Raw genomic sequence first — 20,369 nt, 5'->3', positions numbered from 1 at the left:
TGAGTTACATAAGGCCAAAAATTGTACTACCAAATGGAAACGGCTGGCGAACGTGGCGTACTGTCCCGTTTTCTGCATTAGTTCCTCTGGTGGGTTAGGAGAGGACACTTTAATTTGACGGGTTTCTTGACGTTGGGAAACCTGAGGAGGACGGGCTGCATCAGTGGTGTGTGATACGGTAATGTTCTGTGTTCTCTCCCCCAGGTCGCTCTCCTTCCTGTTAACTGGCAGGTATCTTCACGTGTTCCTCAGCCTCTCTTCATCACAGTCTTGTCAACCCGCCGCCAGAGGCTCTTGTGGGTGGGTGTTACACCTCCGCCCCTCCCGAGTGCCCCGACCCCGCCGCCCTCACGCCGTGGTCTGTGATGCCCACTACACCTGCCCAGGAGGCACCTAACATGCTCCCACAGGTAAGGTCCCATGGAGAAAATATAGTATGTGTTTTTGATTATCAGTAAAGCTCTACGATTATTTTGTGTTTGTGTGTACCTAGTTATGCTTGCGGAAGTTGAGCTTCGGCTCCTCGGTCCTACCTCTCGACATCCAATCCAAAATGGTGTACAGGGCCCTGAGCCTATTGGGTGTGTGTATATATGTTAGTGGAGGTTGTAGTGGGGTGAATGGTATTAACGATGCGTGACTCTGCCTCTATTATGCAGGTATAATTTATGTTGACCTCCTCCCACCCTGCCACCTGGTCCTCCTCCCTCCTGCCACCTGCTCCAAGGAGTGGGAGGAAACTTCAGAGTAAGAGGAGGAAGGTACATTAGGGCAGGGTACCGAGGTGAAGGGCGAGGGTACAGTAGGGGAGGAGATGGTACAGCAGGACAGGGGGAGGAGGGGGGGGGTGGCTACTGCAGGGGAGGATAAGGAGTGCGTGACCTTTCAGGTAATTACTTGCAGGTTGATGACCGCCTCGAAGAGCACCTGACAGGTGGAGACGCTCGCCCCCACCTGGCCACACCTGTCAACAGACCTCAGCTGGTTCACAGCCAAAAAGGTAAGGCTATCAGCACTACGACCATTCCAACCCCTATAACCAGTAACATCCATCAACATTACCACCATAAAAGGATGACCTGGTGTCATAAACTAGGAGGATATGAACCAGGCATACACAAGTGGGTTAAGGGGTACAAACAAGAGGTCATAAACAACGGATATAAACATTGCTTAAAACTGTGGGCACAGGGCACGACCTCCAACAATGGGTACAAGCTGGAGAAATATATTTTGAAGATGGGTATAGGACAGAATTATTTTGAGAATAGTGTTTGTGTGGATTTGGGTTAGTTTATTTTCCACCTCAGAAGACCATTCATCAGCAGTGGTAACTAGCATGTATGTATTGTGGTCCATCTTCCCTGGAGAGGGCAGGACACAACCCCGCTCCTGTTCCAGGTAAGTCCACTATGGGCTCACCATAGCCCGTGCTACTTGCCCCGCTCCTGTGCCAGGTAAGCAATGGGCTCACCATAGCCCGTGCTACTTGGAACTAGTTCCGAGTAGCTGAATCTATAACAACAACAAATCCCTGGAGAGGTTAGAGTGCATCATATGGTGGGTTGGTGAGCACTCGACACATGAAGGTGGCGGGCCTGCTGCTGCTGCTACAATGCTGGCCAGCATAGATACACTACATACAGTTTCGTCTGCCCTACACTCACGACTAGAGACCTGTTCTCTTGCATATAGTAAGGGACTCAACCACAGAATGTGAGTAATGTGTGTTTACAAAGATGAAATGTAATTCTAACCAACTTAGACATATATACATACATACTTATACATGTCATAGCATTAATTCAAGGACTCAATAGTCAAGGTGGTCAGATACTTATAACGTCGGGGCCAAGTCATGTAGGAGTACTAGGGAATGACATTGTAGATGAAACTGCAAAACTTGCAACTAACAAGAACTGTAAATATTTACATGCCATCTAACACATTAATATAAATTATTAGAGATAGAACAATACAGATGTGCAGTGAGCACAAGACAGCACCTCAAACACCACGATCTGCGGGTTGCTGCAAGAATTGAACCCACTACGAACTACTTATTTTGACGACAGGGATCAGTAGAACAGAGAGAGAAAAGAGTAGCACTTAGTGGGCCAGCCAGAGGCTTAGAGGCCACGCAGGAATATCCATGAAAAAATACCACGCCGTCAATATCACCACTCTCAGTATCACCACGCCTTCACTACCACCACGTCCACCACCACCATGACCCCCACCACTACCGCCTCCCCCCCCACCACCATAAGTGAGCACGGTATAACCCCATAAAGGGTCAATAAAGAGAGCCGTGACATAATTGCGGGAGGACAGAGAGTGCCCCAGAGAGGTCGGTCGTGACCAATGGTCGCCACACCTCTCATTTCACCTCACTCCTCACCCTCACACGGGGAGTATATTATCCTTTCTCACTATCCAGACACGAGAACCATGACGGCTCTCACCATTACTCCACTCCCCCGCCGCCTCCACCTTTCCCTAATCCTTGATTTTTAAAGGAATTTTGTCCTACACATCAGGAGGCTCACCATAGCCCGTGCTTCTTGCCCCGCTCCTGTGCCAGGTAAGTTAGGGGCTCACCATAGCCCGTGCTTCTTGCCCCGCTCCTGTGCCAGGTAAGTTAGGGGCTCACCATAGCCCGTGCTTCTTGCCCCGCTCCTGTGCCAGGTAAGTTAGGGGCTCACCATAGCCCGTGCTTCTTGCCCCGCTCCTGTGCCAGGTAAGTTAGGGGCTCACCATAGCCCGTGCTTCTTGCCCCGCTCCTGTGCCAGGTAAGTTAGGGGCTCACCATAGCCCGTGCTTCTTGCCCCGCTCCTGTGCCAGGTAAGTTAGGGGCTCACCATAGCCCGTGCTTCTTGCCCCGCTCCTGTGCCAGGTAAGTTAGGGGCTCACCATAGCCCGTGCTACTTGGAACTTGTTCCGAGTAGCTGAATCTATAACAACAATCCTACACATGGACAGATAGTAAATATGTACCAGCTATTGACCAGGCTCCTCCACCTCCCTAAAAAGCAAAAATACATAATTGGTTACTAACGCTGCCACTAGAGGGACGTCAGTATATGACGTCACTACGTCAGGTTGTCAGCGTTAAGTCTGAGACCAGAACTTGGTGGTGTAATATAAGTTACTCGCTTATTATTAAATAGTCCCAAGTTCATCTCTACAATAGTCAATATATTGGATTGTATTGCTGATGTGAACTGTCGGATATTACGACACTGAACACTCACTAAATAAGACTCCAGAGCAACACAAGGAGCTCTGCAACACAAGACTCCTGAACAACACAAGGAGCTCTGCAACACAAGACTCCTGAACAACACAGGGAGCTTTGCAACACAAGACTCCTGAACAACACAGGGAGCTTTGCAACACAAGACTCCTGAACAACACAAGATTCCTGAGCAACACAGGGAGCTCTGCAACATAAGACTCCTGAGCAACACAGGGAGCTCTGCAACACAAGACTCATGAACAACACAAGATTCCTGAGCAACACAGGGAGCTCTGCAACATAAGACTCCTGAGCAACACAGGGAGCTCTGCAACACAAGACTCCTGAACAACACAAGATTCCTGAGCAACACAGGGAGCTCTGCAACATAAGACTCCTGAGCAACACAGGGAGCTCTGCAACATAAGACTCCTGAACAACACAAGATTCCTGAGCAACACAAGGAGCTCTGCAACACAAGACTCCTGAACAACACAAGATTCCTGAGCAACACAGGGAGCTCTGCAACATAAGACTCCTGAGCAACACAGGGAGCTCTGCAACACAAGACTCCTGAACAACACAAGATTCCTGAGCAACACAGGGAGCTCTGCAACATAAGACTCCTGAGCAACACAGGGAGCTCTGCAACACAAGACTCCTGAACAACACAAGATTCCTGAGCAACACAGGGAGCTCTGCAACACAAGACTCCTGAACAACACAAGATTCCTGAGCAACACAGGGAGCTCTGCAACACAAGACTCCTGAACAACACAAGATTCCTGAACAACACAGGGAGCTCTGCAACATAAGACTCCTGAGCAACACAGGGAGCTCTGCAACACAAGACTCCTGAACAACACAAGATTCCTGAACAACACAAGGAGCTCTGCAACATAAGACTCCTGAGCAACACAGGGAGCTCTGCAACATAAGACTCCTGAGCAACACAGGGAGCTCTGCAACACAAGACTCCTGAACAACACAAGATTCCTGAGCAACACAGGGAGCTCTGCAACATAAGACTCCTGAGCAACACAGGGAGCTCTGCAACATAAGACTCCTGAACAACACAAGATTCCTGAGCAACACAAGGAGCTCTGCAACACAAGACTCCTGAACAACACAAGATTCCTGAGCAACACAGGGAGCTCTGCAACATAAGACTCCTGAGCAACACAGGGAGCTCTGCAACACAAGACTCCTGAACAACACAAGATTCCTGAGCAACACAGGGAGCTCTGCAACATAAGACTCCTGAGCAACACAGGGAGCTCTGCAACACAAGACTCCTGAACAACACAAGATTCCTGAGCAACACAGGGAGCTCTGCAACACAAGACTCCTGAACAACACAAGATTCCTGAGCAACACAGGGAGCTCTGCAACATAAGACTCCTGAGCAACACAGGGAGCTCTGCAACACAAGACTCCTGAACAACACAAGATTCCTGAGCAACACAGGGAGCTCTGCAACATAAGACTCCTGAGCAACACAGGGAGCTCTGCAACACAAGACTCCTGAACAACACAAGATTCCTGAGCAACACAGGGAGCTCTGCAACACAAGACTCCTGAACAACACAAGATTCCTGAGCAACACAGGGAGCTCTGCAACACAAGACTCCTGAACAACACAAGATTCCTGAACAACACAGGGAGCTCTGCAACATAAGACTCCTGAGCAACACAGGGAGCTCTGCAACACAAGACTCCTGAACAACACAAGATTCCTGAACAACACAGGGAGCTCTGCAACATAAGACTCCTGAGCAACACAGGGAGCTCTGCAACACAAGACTCCTGAACAACACAAGATTCCTGAACAACACAGGGAGCTCTGCAACATAAGACTCCTGAACAACACAAGACTCCTGAACAACACAGGGAGCTCTGCAACACAAGACTCCTGAACAACACAAGACTCCTGAACAACACAGGGAGCTCTGCAACACAAGACTCCTGAACAACACAAGACTCCTGAACAACACAGGGAGCTCTGCAACACAAGACTCCTGAACATGTCAGATAAGAAGGTAGTGTTGCCTCACAAAGGTCAAGCGAGGCCTAGCAACACCCTGTATATATCAACCTTTACAGGCGGTATTTACAGTATATGATTATACCTTAATACAGAATGTGGTCTCTTGGCGAGGTCTGTTACCGCTATATGGTCCAACCTTCCCTTGACTTATTGTTCTTACACCTTCACGTAACACCTCACATTCTTGGTCTTAAGAACACGTCACATCCTTGGTCTTAAGAACACGTCACATTCTTGGTCTTAAGAACACGTCACATCCTTGGTCTTAAGAACACGTCACATCCTTGGTCTTAAGAACACGTCACATCCTTGGTCTTAAGAAAACGTCACATTCTTGGTCTTAAGAACACGTCACATTCTTGGTCTTAAGAACAGATCACATTCTTGGTCTTAAGAACACGTCACATCCTTGGTCTTAAGAACACGTCACATTCTTGGTCTTAAGAACACGTCACATCCTTGGTCTTAAGAACAGATCACATTCTTGGTCTTAAGAACACGTCACATCCTTGGTCTTAAGAAAACGTCACATTCTTGGTCTTAAGAACACGTCACATTCTTGGTCTTAAGAACACGTCACATCCTTGGTCTTAAGAACAGATCACATTCTTGGTCTTAAGAACACGTCACATTCTTGGTCTTAAGAACACGTCACATCCTTGGTCTTAAGAACAGATCACATTCTTGGTCTTAAGAACAGGTCATTGGTCCAATCTTATACATTTGATGAAAGTTGTTAATAATAATGTAGGAGAGAGCGGCAAGGCGCTGTGCTATGAATGTTATCTGTACGAGAGAATGTCTACACAAGGTTGGAGGTCAGACGCTTGGGGGTAGCCTCGCCAAACTTTGCAGCGGGAATGATCTGAGGTACGGGGCGGACATAGGCTGGTCAGGGTCGCCAGACTTCAGGAGAGAACAGCGTGGCACGGGGTCACATTCTGACCTCCCACCATGATGTTTGGCACTGCCTGCCAGGTACATCTCGCTAAATATTGTTAAAACAAACATTTTAAAATAAATTTGTTTCTTATAGTAATATACATTATTCACTGATTTTGGTTCAAGTAACCTAAATTTTCCGCTATTCATACTTTAGCCTTAGTAGCATTAAATAGACGTACGGTCCTACCACAGTTGTAAAAGGTTTCTCAAGTCGCGCATATTCCTTGAAACAAATGAGTAATTATTATGTTGCTAGGCTGCCCCACCGGCGGTCCGCCCACAGACCAGTGGTAGAGTATATTATCTTTATGGGAGAGTCAACCAAACACAGAGGCGGACAGAAGATATACACAGAGAGAGAGAGAGAGAGAGAGAGAGAGAGAGAGAGAGAGAGAGAGAGAGAGAGAGAACTAGGGAGAGAAAGAAGGATAAGGGGAGAGGAGGGATGTTTGACGAAAGGAAGAAGGGGGGATATTTAAAGCCAGAAGTTGCCTGTTCCTGTAGTCACCTGTATATAAAGAAAGGGATGGAGGAGAGAGGGGGAAGAGACAGGTGGAGAGGGGGAATATTAAAAGAGGAGGTAAAAGTGTGACGGAGGAAGAGGGGAGGGTGGGGGAGAAAGTTGGAGAGGGGAATAGGGAAAGAGATGAGAGGGGAGGGGGGAGGGAGAGACAAGGCCACAGCACCACCCTAATATATTATAAATGTTACAGATGGCGTTGTTATGAGCCATAAAGATGTGTGAGTGTGACAATAAGAGTCTGGTGGTGGTGTAATACATGTATATAGCGAGCTTCCTAAATACAGTACTACGGGCTCACCATAGCCCGTGCTACTTGGAACTTATGTTCCGAGTAGCTAAATCTAAAACAACACAACAACGAGCTTCCTGGCCAAGGTGCAGCGTCTCCTACCTGTCCCCACGGGTCAACCCTTGCCCTCAACAGCATCATATATGATGACGCTGCAACAGTACGGATAAATACAATGTTCTCGGTCACCTTAAGGTCGGCTTAACCACCTTCATAATGACAGATCATTCGTCACGGCTGAGGAAGGAGGATTACACCTTGAAGGTCAGAGTGAGTGAGGGGCGTGGTGTTGGCAGGTCACGTGAGGTGCAGGTTATTAGGTCACCTCCACCATGACCAGACAACCCGACCACCTTCCCTCCTCCACACTGGCTAGTAACCTAGCCGGAGCGCTGTGTAGGGGCGGCTACAGCACCCGTAGCCTCAGCCCTGTATGGCTACCTGTCACAGCTGCCTACACCTGTGGGTGTGCCCAGGTCGTTGACGCGGGCCCCAGCATGACCTACACACCTGTCTCTCACTACCTCAGGTCCTTCTGCGCTCAAATCTCTGTGTATTTTATTAGTTAAGAGTGTGTGTGATGTGTTGTGAGTGTTGGTCACAATCAACTGCTACTATAACCCCATGTTATAGTCAGTGTTGGTCACGATCACCTGCCACTATAACCCCATGTTATAGTCAGTGGTGGTCACGATCACCAAAATAACCCCATATTAATTACTCAAGATATAGAGGGAGACTGGTCTATGAGAAAGATAATCTTGGCTGCAATGGGTGACAAGTCCAAGGCCGCGGTGTGCGTGTACAGGTGAGCGGCCGTGTTGTGGAGCGAGACGACTAACACCAGGCAGCCCAACCACACACTGAGGGCCCCCTGTAGAAATACCCACGACAGAATAAAGTGTAACTTCCACCTTCTATACAGTTGATGCAAGAATAAGCTGCGTGGGCAGGTTGCCGCCGCCGCCGTCAGCACTGCTCGCGGCTACACCAGCCACTTCGGGGCCTGTGTGTGTGTGGCTCTTGAGAGCTCTACCCGGCCACAAGTGTACTAACCACCTAAGTGTTCTCTGAGGTCGTACACGTGACCAACCCAACATACCCAAGCAGCAGCTCGTTGCTTTCCTCAGCTGCTGCAATCGCAGTTGTCAAGAAGTAACGACTGTTAGCGCCACAATGAAATTTGCGGCTCTCAGCTGTACAGGACACATTCAACTACAGTTTGGTGCAAACCCCACAGCTGAAAGCTACCTGGAGCATACCTGTGGAGGGTTTCGGGCGTTCTTCTACTTCCCGAGCCCGGCCTGAGGTCAGGTTCGACTTGTGACAACTTACAGCTAAGGCTGAGTCCCCGACCCTGGATCACCCCCCCCCCGGCCCCTGTATCATACATCCCCCCCCGGCCCCTGTATCACCCCCCTCCCCCGCCCCTGTATCATACATCCCCCCCCCCACCCCCCGACACCAACAAGGATGTGTCACAGTATCAACATATTTCCCGCGCGATCATCGCTCAATAACGGACCCTTGAGCGTTGTTTCTCACACCGTCAATATTTACACTCCGTGATGAGTCTCTCATTTTGTTCCTGTCGCTCACGGGAATATTACATGAACTTTGTCACGTTTATTGTTGTTGGAGAGAGCAGTGGTGAGGTGGCCAGTGTTGTTGGAGAGAGCAGTGGTGAGGTGGCCAGTGTTGTTGGAGAGAGCAGTGGTGAGGTGGCCAGTGTTGTTGGAGAGAGCAGTGGTGAGGTGGCCAGTGTTGTTGGAGAGAGCAGTGGTGAGGTGGCCAGTGTTGTTGGAGAGAGCAGTGGTGAGGTGGCCAGTGTTGTTGGAGAGAGCAGTGGTGAGGTAGCCAGTGTTGTTGGAGAGAGCAGTGGTGAGGTGGCCAGTGTTGTTGGAGAGAGCAGTGGTGAGGTGGCCAGTGTTGTTGGAGAGAGCAGTGGTGAGGTAGCCAGTGTTGTTGGAGAGAGCAGTGGTGAGGTGGCCAGTGTTGTTGGAGAGAGCAGTGGTGAGGTGGCCAGTGTTGTTGGAGAGAGCAGTGGTGAGGTAGCCAGTGTTGTTGGAGAGAGCAGTGGTGAGGTGGCCAGTGTTGTTGGAGAGAGCAGTGGTGAGGTAGCCAGTGTTGTTGGAGAGAGCAGTGGTGAGGTGGCCAGTGTTGTTGGAGAGAGCAGTGGTGAGGTGGCCAGTGTTGTTGGAGAGAGCAGTGGTGAGGTAGCCAGTGTTGTTGGAGAGAGCAGTGGTGAGGTGGCCAGTGTTGTTGGAGAGAGCAGTGGTGAGGTGGCCAGTGTTGTTGGAGAGAGCAGTGGTGAGGTGGCCAGTGTTGTTGGAGAGAGCAGTGGTGAGGTGGCCAGTGTTGTTGGAGAGAGCAGTGGTGAGGTGGCCAGTGTTGTTGGAGAGAGCAGTGGTGAGGTAGCCAGTGTTGTTGGAGAGAGCAGTGGTGAGGTGGCCAGTGTTGTTGGAGAGAGCAGTGGTGAGGTGGCCAGTGTTGTTGGAGAGAGCAGTGGTGAGGTGGCCAGTGTTGTTGGAGAGAGCAGTGGTGAGGTGGCCAGTGTTGTTGGAGAGAGCAGTGGTGAGGTAGCCAGTGTTGTTGGAGAGAGCAGTGGTGAGGTGGCCAGTGTTGTTGGAGAGAGCAGTGGTGAGGTAGCCAGTGTTGTTGGAGAGAGCAGTGGTGAGGTGGCCAGTGTTGTTGGAGAGAGCAGTGGTGAGGTAGCCAGTGTTGTTGGAGAGAGCAGTGGTGAGGTAGCCAGTGTTGTTGGAGAGAGCAGTGGTGAGGTAGCCAGTGTTGTTGGAGAGAGCAGTGGTGAGGTGGCCAGTGTTGTTGGAGAGAGCAGTGGTGAGGTAGCCAGTGTTGTTGGAGAGAGCAGTGGTGAGGTGGCCAGTGTTGTTGGAGAGAGCAGTGGTGAGGTAGCCAGTGTTGTTGGAGAGAGCAGTGGTGAGGTAGCCAGTGTTGTTGGAGAGAGCAGTGGTGAGGTAGCCAGTGTTGTTGGAGAGAGCAGTGGTGAGGTAGCCAGTGTTGTTGGAGAGAGCAGTGGTGAGGTAGCCAGTGTTGTTGGAGAGAGCAGTGGTGAGGTGGCCAGTGTTGTTGGAGAGAGCAGTGGTGAGGTAGCCAGTGTTGTTGGAGAGAGCAGTGGTGAGGTAGCCAGTGTTGTTGGAGAGAGCAGTGGTGAGGTAGCCAGTGTTGTTGGAGAGAGCAGTGGTGAGGTAGCCAGTGTTGTTGGAGAGAGCAGTGGTGAGGTAGCCAGTGTTGTTGGAGAGAGCAGTGGTGAGGTGGCCAGTGTTGTTGGAGAGAGCAGTGGTGAGGTAGCCAGTGTTGTTGGAGAGAGCAGTGGTGAGGTAGCCAGTGTTGTTGGAGAGAGCAGTGGTGAGGTAGCCAGTGTTGTTGGAGAGAGCAGTGGTGAGGTGGCCAGTGTTGTTGGAGAGAGCAGTGGTGAGGTAGCCAGTGTTGTTGGAGAGAGCAGTGGTGAGGTGGCCAGTGTTGTTGGAGAGAGCAGTGGTGAGGTAGCCAGTGTTGTTGGAGAGAGCAGTGGTGAGGTAGCCAGTGTTGTTGGAGAGAGCAGTGGTGAGGTAGCCAGTGTTGTTGGAGAGAGCAGTGGTGAGGTAGCCAGTGTTGTTGGAGAGAGCAGTGGTGCTGGAGAGAGCAGTGGTGAGGTAGCCAGTGTTGTTGGAGAGAGCAGTGGTGAGGTAGCCAGTGTTGTTGGAGAGAGCAGTGGTGCTGGAGAGAGCAGTGGTGAGGTAGCCAGTGTTGTTGGAGAGAGCAGTGGTGAGGTAGCCAGTGTTGTTGGAGAGAGCAGTGGTGCTGGAGAGAGCAGTGGTGAGGTAGCCAGTGTTGTTGGAGAGAGCAGTGGTGAGGTAGCCAGTGTTGTTGGAGAGAGCAGTGGTGAGGTAGCCAGTGTTGTTGGAGAGAGCAGTGGTGCTGGAGAGAGCAGTGGTGAGGTAGCCAGTGTTGTTGGAGAGAGCAGTGGTGAGGTAGCCAGTGTTGTTGGAGAGAGCAGTGGTGCTGGAGAGAGCAGTGGTGAGGTAGCCAGTGTTGTTGGAGAGAGCAGTGGTGAGGTAGCCAGTGTTGTTGGAGAGAGCAGTGGTGAGGTAGCCAGTGTTGTTGGAGAGAGCAGTGGTGCTGGAGAGAGCAGTGGTGAGGTAGCCAGTGTTGTTGGAGAGAGCAGTGGTGAGGTAGCCAGTGTTGTTGGAGAGAGCAGTGGTGCTGGAGAGATCAGTGGTGAGGTAGCCAGTGTTGTTGGAGAGAGCAGTGGTGAGGTAGCCAGTGGTGTTGTAGAGAGCAGTGGTGAGGTAGCCAGTGTTGTTGGAGAGAGCAGTGGTGAGGTAGCCAGTGTTGTTGGAGAGAGCAGTGGTGAGGTAGCCAGTGGTGTTGGAGAGAGCAGTGGTGAGGTAGCCAGTGTTGTTGGAGAGAGCAGTGGTGAGGTAGCCAGTGTTGTTGGAGAGAGCAGTGGTGAGGTAGCCAGTGGTGTTGGAGAGAGCAGTGGTGAGGTAGCCAGTGTTGTTGGAGAGAGCAGTGGTGAGGTGGCCAGTGTTGTTGGAGAGAGCAGTGGTGAGGTAGCCAGTGTTGTTGGAGAGAGCAGTGGTGAGGTAGCCAGTGTTGTTGGAGAGAGCAGTGGTGAGGTGGCCAGTGTTGTTGGAGAGAGCAGTGGTGAGGTAGCCAGTGTTGTTGGAGAGAGCAGTGGTGAGGTAGCCAGTGTTGTTGGAGAGAGCAGTGGTGAGGTGGCCAGTGTTGTTGGAGAGAGCAGTGGTGAGGTAGCCAGTGTTGTTGGAGAGAGCAGTGGTGAGGTAGCCAGTGGTGCTGGAGGAGGTTGTGGTGAAGAGAGCAGCGGGGGGGGGGGAACGAGGAAGTGCTTCAAGGTAAAAACACAGGTAATTGAGATGCGGAAATTGGGGCAGACCCGGGCGCTAATTATGAGTGTTCGTGGTAGTGGAATGAGGAAGTTGTAGTGAGTGCTGGACACGTAATGTAATGAGTGACATGACTTGTGCAGGCCAGGGTAGACCATGCTATAGCCACGCTCCTCTAACCTCCCCCAGTCTACCAGGCTCAACACATGCTCGTCCAAGAGGTGATTGTTCACCCTTCGTAGGTAGGAGGGAAGGTTTTTGACCTACCTTTGACTGTCACAGTGCATTCCTGAACAATTAGGGAGGGGAAAACCTTCCCTTATGGTGTAAAACTCTTGTGCAGGGATGGGTCTTGACCTCCAGGGAGAGGCCAGGTGACCCAGGAGGTGACCCACTCCACCTCCCTCGTGAACTTGCCGGCATCCAGGCTGACTTGCCCCATCCCTCGTAACTCTAGGACGAGCCTCGTCACAAACCTCTGAACCTTTTCCAATCACCTTTTGTGTGTCTTCAGGTGCAGCGGCACGCTAAGACTGGTCTAGCGTAGACGGTGTAAAGTGAGCTAAACGACTGCTTACTTAGGGTGCCGAATGACGTTCTAAATTTTGCTAGTATACAGCACACTGCTGTAGTTATTCTATTTATGTGTACCTCAGGAGTTAGATGTGATGTTACCTGTGTGAGTTTGTGTTTCAATTAATTAAAATGTTCTTACAAAAATGTCCATCACTGCTAGAGTACAACACACAGGTGAGCCACTCTACATGTTACCATCACAACACACACACAGGTGAGCCACCCTACATGTTACCTTCACAACACACAGGTGAGCCACTCTACATATTACCATCACAACACACAGGTGAGCCACTCTACATGTTACCATCACAACACACACACAGGTGAGCCACCCTACATGTTACCATCACAACACACAGGTGAGCCACCCTGCATGTTACCATCACAACACACACACAGGTGAGCCACCCTACATGTTACCATCACAACACACGGGTGAGCCACCCTACATGTTACCATCACAACACACGGATGAACCACTCTACATGTTACCATCACAAAACACGGGTGAGCCACTCCACATGTTACCATCACAACACACAGGTGAACCACTCTACATGTTACCATCACAACACACGGGTGAGCCACCCTACATGTTACCATCACAACACACACACAGGTGAGCCACTCCACATGTTACCATCACAACACACAGGTGAGCCACTCTACATGTTACCATCACAACACACGGGTGAGCCACCCTACATGTTACCATCACAACACACACACAGGTGAGCCACTCTACATGTTACCATCACAACACACAGGTGAGCCACTCTACATGTTACCATCACAACACACGGGTGAGCCACCCTACATGTTACCATCACAACACACGGGTGAGCCACCCTACATGTTACCATCACAACACACGGGTGAGCCACTCCACATGTTACCATCACAACACACAGGTGAACCACTCTACATGTTACCATCACAACACACAGGTAAGCCACTCTACATGTTACCATCACAACACACAGGTGAGCCACCCTACATGTTACCATCACAACACACACACAGGTGAGCCACTCCACATGTTATCATCACAACACACAGGTGAGCCACTCTACATGTTACCATCACAACACACAGGTGAGCCACTCTACATATTACCATCACAACACACAGGTGAGCCACTCCACATGTTATCATCACAACACACAGGTGAGCCCCTCTACATATTACCATCACAGCACACAGGTGAGCCACCCTACATGTTACCATCACAACACACAGGTGAGCCACTCTACATGTTATCACAACACACAGGTGAGCCACCCTACATGTTACCATCACAACACACAGGTGAGCCACTCTACATATTACCATCACAACACACAGGTGAGCCACTCTACATGTTACCATCACAACACACACACAGGTGAGCCACCCTACATTTTACCATCACAACACACAGGTGAGCCACTCTACATGTTACCATCACAACACACACACAGGTGAGCCACTCTACATGTTACCATCACAACACACACACAGGTGAGCCACTCTACATGTTACCATCACAACACACACACAGGTGAGCCACCCTACATTTTACCATCACAACACACAGGTGAGCCACTCTACATGTTACCATCACAACACACACACAGGTGAGCCACTCTACATGTTACCATCACAACACACACACAGGTGAGCCACTCTACATGTTACCATCACAACACACACAAAGGTGAGCCACTCTACATGTTACCATCACAACACACACACAGGTGAGCCACTCTACATGTTACCATCACAACACACACACAGGTGAGCCACTCTACATGTTACCATCACAACACACACACAGGTGAGCCACTCTACATATTACCATCACAACACACACACAGGTGAGCCACTCTACATGTTACCATCACAACACACACACAGGTGAGCCACCCTACATGTTACCATCACAACACACACACAGGTGAGCCACTCTACATATTACCATCGCAACACACACACAGGTGAGCCACTCTACACGTTACCATCACAACACAGGTGAGCCACCCTACATGTTACCATCACAACACACAGGTGAGCCACTCTACATGTTACCATCACAACACACAGGTGAGCCACTCTACATGTTACCATCACAACACACACCCAGGTGAGCCACTCTACATGTTACCATCACAACACACGGGTGAGCCACTCCACATGTTATCATCACAACACACAGGTGAACCACTCTACATGTTACCATCACAACACTCGGGTGAGCCACTCCACATGTTACCATCACAACACACAGGTGAGCCACTCTACATGTTACCATCACAACACACAGGTGAGCCACTCTACATGTTACCATCACAACACACACACAGGTGAGCCACTCTACATGTTACCATCACAACACACGGGTGAGCCACTCCACATGTTATCATCACAACACACGCACACAGGTGAGCCACCCTACATGTTACCATCACAACACACGGGTGAGCCACCCTACATGTTACCATCACAACACACGGGTGAACCACTCTACATGTTACCATCACAACACACGGGTGAGCCACTCCACATGTTACCATCACAACACACAGGTGAGCCACTCTACATGTTACCATCACAACACACAGGTGAGCCACTCTACATGTTACCATCACAACACACAGGTGAGCCACTCTACATGTTACCATCACAACACACGGGTGAGCCACTCCACATGTTACCATCACAACACACAGGTGAGCCACTCTACATGTTACCATCACAACACACAGGTGAGCCACTCTACATGTTACCATCACAACACACAGGTGAGCCACTCTACATGTTACCATCACAACACACGGGTGAGCCACTCCACATGTTATCATCACAACACACGCACACAGGTGAGCCACCCTACATGTTACCATCACAACACACGGGTGAGCCACCCTACATGTTACCATCACAACACACGGGTGAGCCACCCTACATGTTACCATCACAACACACGGGTGAGCCACTCCACATGTTACCATCACAACACACAGGTGAACCACTCTACATGTTACCATCACAACACACAGGTGAGCCACCCTACATGTTACCATCACAACACACACACAGGTGAGCCACTCCACATGTTATCATCACAACACACAGGTGAGCCACTCTACATGTTACCATCACAACACACAGGTGAGCCACTCTACATATTACCATCACAACACACAGGTGAGCCACTCCACATGTTATCATCACAACACACTGGTGAGCCACTCTACATATTACCATCACAGCACACAGGTGAGCCACCCTACATGTTACCATCACAACACACAGGTGAGCCACTCTACATATTACCATCACAGCACACAGGTGAGCCACCCTACATGTTACCATCACAACACACAGGTGAGCCACCCTACATGTTACCATCACAACACACAGGTGAGCCACTCTACATATTACCATCACAGCACACAGGTGAGCCACCCTACATGTTACCATCACAACACACAGGTGAGCCATCCTACATGTTACCATCACAACACACAGGTGAGCCACTCTACATGTTACCATCACAACACACAGGTGAGCCACTCCACATGTTACCATCACAACACACAGGTGAGCCACTCTACATGTTACCATCACAACACACAGGTGAGCCACTCTACATGTTACCATCACAACACACAGGTGAGCCACCCTACATGTTACCATCACAACACACAGGTGAGCCACTCTACATGTTACCATCACAACACACAGGTGAGCCACTCCACATGTTACCATCACAACACACAGGTGAGCCACTCTACATGTTACCATCACAACACACACACACAGGTGAGCCACTCTACATGTTACCATCACAACACACACACAGGTGAGTCACCCTACATGTTACCATCACAACACACAGGTGAGCCACTCTACATGTTACCATCACAACACACACACACAGGTGAGCCACTCTACATGTTACCATCACAACACACACACAGGTGAGTCACCCTACATGTTACCATCACAACACACAGGTGAGCCACTCTACATGTTACCATCACAACACACAGGTGAGCCACTCTACATGTTACCATCACAACACACAGGTGAGCCACTCTACATGTTACCATCACAACACAGGTGAGCCACTCTACATGTTACCATCACAACACACACACACACAGGTGAGCCACTCTACATGTTACCATCACAACACACAGGTGAGCCACTCTACATGTTACCATCACAACACACAGGTGAGCCACTCTACATGTTACCATCACAACACAGGTGAGCCACTCTACATGTTACCATCACAACACACACACACACACACACACAGGTGAGCCACTCTAAATGTTACCATCACAACACACAGGTGAGCCACTCTACATGTTACCATCACAACACACACACACACACACACACAGGTGAGCCACTCTAAATGTTACCATCACAACACACAGGTGAGCCACCCTACATGTTACCATCATAACACACGGGTGAGCCACTCTACATGTTACCATCACAACACACAGGTGAGCCACTCCACATGTTACCATCACAACACACACACAGGTGAGCCACCCTACATGTTACCATCACAACACACAGGTGAGCCACTCTACATGTTACCATCACAACACACAGGTGAGCCACTCTACATGTTACTATCACAACACACAGGTGAGCCACCCTACATGTTACCATCAAAACACACAGGTGAGTCACTTTACATGTTACCATCACAACACACACACAGGTGAGCCACCCTACATGTTTCCATCACAACACACAGGTGAGCCACCCTACATGTTACCATCACAACACACGGGTGAGCCACTCTACATGTTACCATCACAACACACAGGTGAGCCACCCTACATGTTACCATCACAACACACGGGTGAGCCACTCTACATGTTACCATCACAACACACAACACACAGGTGAGCCACCCTACATGTTACCATCACAACACACGGGTGAGCCACTCTACATGTTACCATCACAACACACACACACAGGTGAGCCACCCTACATGTTACCATCACAACACACGGGTGAGCCACCCTACATGTTATCATCACAACACACGCACACAGGTGAGCCACCCTACATGTTACCATCACAACACACAGGTGAGCCACTCTACATGTTATCACAACACACGCACACAGTTGAGCCACCCTACATGTTACCATCACAACACACGGGTGAGCCACTCCACATGTTATCATCACAACACACGCACACAGGTGAGCCACCCTACATGTTACCATCACAACACACGGGTGAGCCACCCTACATGTTATCATCACAACACACGTACACAGTTGAGCCACCCTACATGTTACCATCACAACACACGGGTGAGCCACTCCACATGTTACCATCACAACACACACACAGGTGAGCCACCCTACATGTTACCATCACAACACACAGGTGAGCCACCCTACAAGTTACCATCACAACACACACACAAGTGAGCCACTCTACATGTTACCATCACAACACACACACACAGGTGAGCCACTCCACATGTTACCATCACAACACACACACAGGTGAGCCACCCTACATGTTACCATCACAACACACAGGTGAGCCACTCTACATTTTACTATCACAACACACAGGTGAGCCACTCTACATGTTACCATCACAACACACAGGTGAGCCACTCTACATGTTACCATCACAACACACAGGTGAGCCACCCTACATGTTACCATCACAACACACAGGTGAGCCCCTCTACATTTTACTATCACAACACACAGGTGAGCCACCCTACATGTTACCATCACAACACACAGGTGAGCCACCCTACATGTTACCATCACAACACACAGGTGAGCCACTCTACATGTTACCATCACAACACACAGGTGAGCCACTCTACATGTTACCATCACAACACACAGGTGAGCCACTCTACATGTTACCATCACAACACACAGGTGAGCCACTCTATATGTTACTATCACAACACACAGGTGAGCCACTCTACATGTTACTATCACAACACACAGGTGAGCCACTCTACATGTTACCATCACAACACACACACAGGTGAGCCACTCTACATGTTACTATCACAACACACAGGTGAGCCACCCTACAAGTTACCATCACAACACAGGTGAGCCACTCTACATGTTACCATCACAACACACAGGTGAGCCACTCTACATGTTACCATCACAACACACAGGTGAGCCACTCTACATGTTACCATCACAACACACAGGTGAGCCACCCTACATGTTACCATCACAACACACAGGTGAGCCACCCTACATGTTACCATCACAACACACAGGTGAGCCACCCTACATGTTACCATCACAACACACAGGTGAGCCACTCTACATGTTACTATCACAACACACAGGTGAGCCACTCTACATGTTACCATCACAACACACACACAGGTGAGCCACTCTACATGTTACCATCACAACACACAGGTGAGCCACCCTACATGTTACCATCACAACACACAGGTGAGCCACCCTACATGTTACCATCACAACACACAGGTGAGCCACCCTACATGTTACCATCACAACACACAGGTGAGCCACTCTACATGTTACATCACAACACACAGGTGAGCCACTCTACATGTTACCATCACAACACACAGGTGAGCCACTCTACATTTTACTATCACAACACACAGGTGAGCCACTCTACATGTTACCATCACAACACACAGGTGAGCCACTCTACATGTTACCATCACAACACACAGGTGAGCCACTCTACATGTTACCATCACAACACACAGGTGAGCCACCCTACATGTTACCATCACAACACACAGGTGAGCCACTCTACATGTTACCATCACAACACACAGGTGAGCCACTCTACATGTTACCATCACAACACACAGGTGAGCCACTCTACATGTTACCATCACAACACACAGGTGAGCCACCCTACATGTTACCATCACAACACACACAGGTGACACAGGAGGCGTCATGTGCGTTAAACAAGAAAGTGACTTAGACATAGCAGTAATGATGTACTTACTCGTCCTTATCGAAGGCCTTGAAGCAGGCGTCCATGTCTGCCCAGGAGGGTAAGTCTTGGTCTCCTGCCTCACACACCGTCTCTTGAGTTTGGCGCTCCGTGGTGGGTGGGTGGTTGGGCTGGAGGAGGAGGGTGGGCGTGGTGGGCGTGGGTGGGTGGGCTGGGTGTGTGGTCAGAGGAGGGCGTGGAGGCGTGGCGTCATGGTGTGACAGGAGGCCTGGTGCTACTGGCGTCCCCCGTTGCCTAGAGACCTGCTCCGCCATGCTCAGCCCCGCGCACGCGCCCTCCTCCACACCAATATTTCCTCTGTTTACAAAATACTTGCATTAGAATTTATATATTTTTTGTATATGTTTCGTGTGGATGTTTTGTGAAATGTTAGATGTGAACTAGAGGAGGAGCGGCACAGCAGGTGGCTCAGGATATATCAATATTTACCCCTTACAGGAAAATAATTTTCTGCAGTGCATGTCAACAAATTTCCTCCACTTTCATGTTTACATTGATTTGAAAGCTAGTAAAGTTTTATCCCCATAGTACGGTATAGCATTGTGCTGGCGGCGAGGACTGTTGAGGTTAGCAAGGCGCACTGTGTGTGGGGTGGGAGGGTCCAGGGGGTCACCCTTCCAGTGCTGGCCACAACCTCACTCGCCCAATAACCTGGACAATATTCACTGAGCCACAACAGTGCCTGAGCCACATGTGGTGGAGCAACAAGAGTGGACACAGCCACCATAGGCCTATCATCACTCTAGGTATTACGCTCTTACTAGCTAAACACCCTATAATTACCTGTTTGAATAATCAAAATTACATGAAAATTAAAAAATAGCACGTGCCATAAAGTATTAGGATAATAGTTATCCATAAAGTATTAGGATAATAAT

The 20,369-nt window shown here is 49.7% G+C and overlaps 1 protein-coding gene and 1 long non-coding RNA gene across 3 annotated transcripts in view; one reads left to right on the top strand and one right to left on the bottom strand.

Annotated features, from left to right (window-relative positions):
* The window catches only part of LOC123758803 (Nicotinamide amidase), an 89,205-nt gene that overhangs the window by 27,114 nt on the left and 41,722 nt on the right, over positions 1 to 20,369 (bottom strand). For both annotated transcript variants that reach the window (XM_045743518.2, XM_045743519.2), the window contains exon 2: positions 19,483 to 19,788. In XM_045743518.2, the coding sequence (XP_045599474.2) occupies positions 19,483 to 19,745 (263 nt within the window). In that variant the 5' untranslated portion in view covers positions 19,746 to 19,788. The remainder of the gene's footprint in view (positions 1 to 19,482; positions 19,789 to 20,369) is intronic.
* The window catches only part of LOC123758804 (uncharacterized), a 72,911-nt gene that overhangs the window by 29,138 nt on the left and 23,404 nt on the right, over positions 1 to 20,369 (top strand). Inside the window, exons 2-3 of the long non-coding RNA XR_006772939.2 lie at positions 205 to 410; positions 904 to 1,000. This is a non-coding gene — a long non-coding RNA (uncharacterized lncRNA). The remainder of the gene's footprint in view (positions 1 to 204; positions 411 to 903; positions 1,001 to 20,369) is intronic.

This window comes from Procambarus clarkii, chromosome 31 (assembly GCF_040958095.1).
Source record: "Procambarus clarkii isolate CNS0578487 chromosome 31, FALCON_Pclarkii_2.0, whole genome shotgun sequence".
Taxonomy (NCBI): Eukaryota; Metazoa; Arthropoda; class Malacostraca; order Decapoda; family Cambaridae; genus Procambarus; species Procambarus clarkii.
The sequence above is the reverse complement of the archived record's forward strand: the minus strand, read 5'-3'. Positions and strand labels throughout refer to the sequence as shown.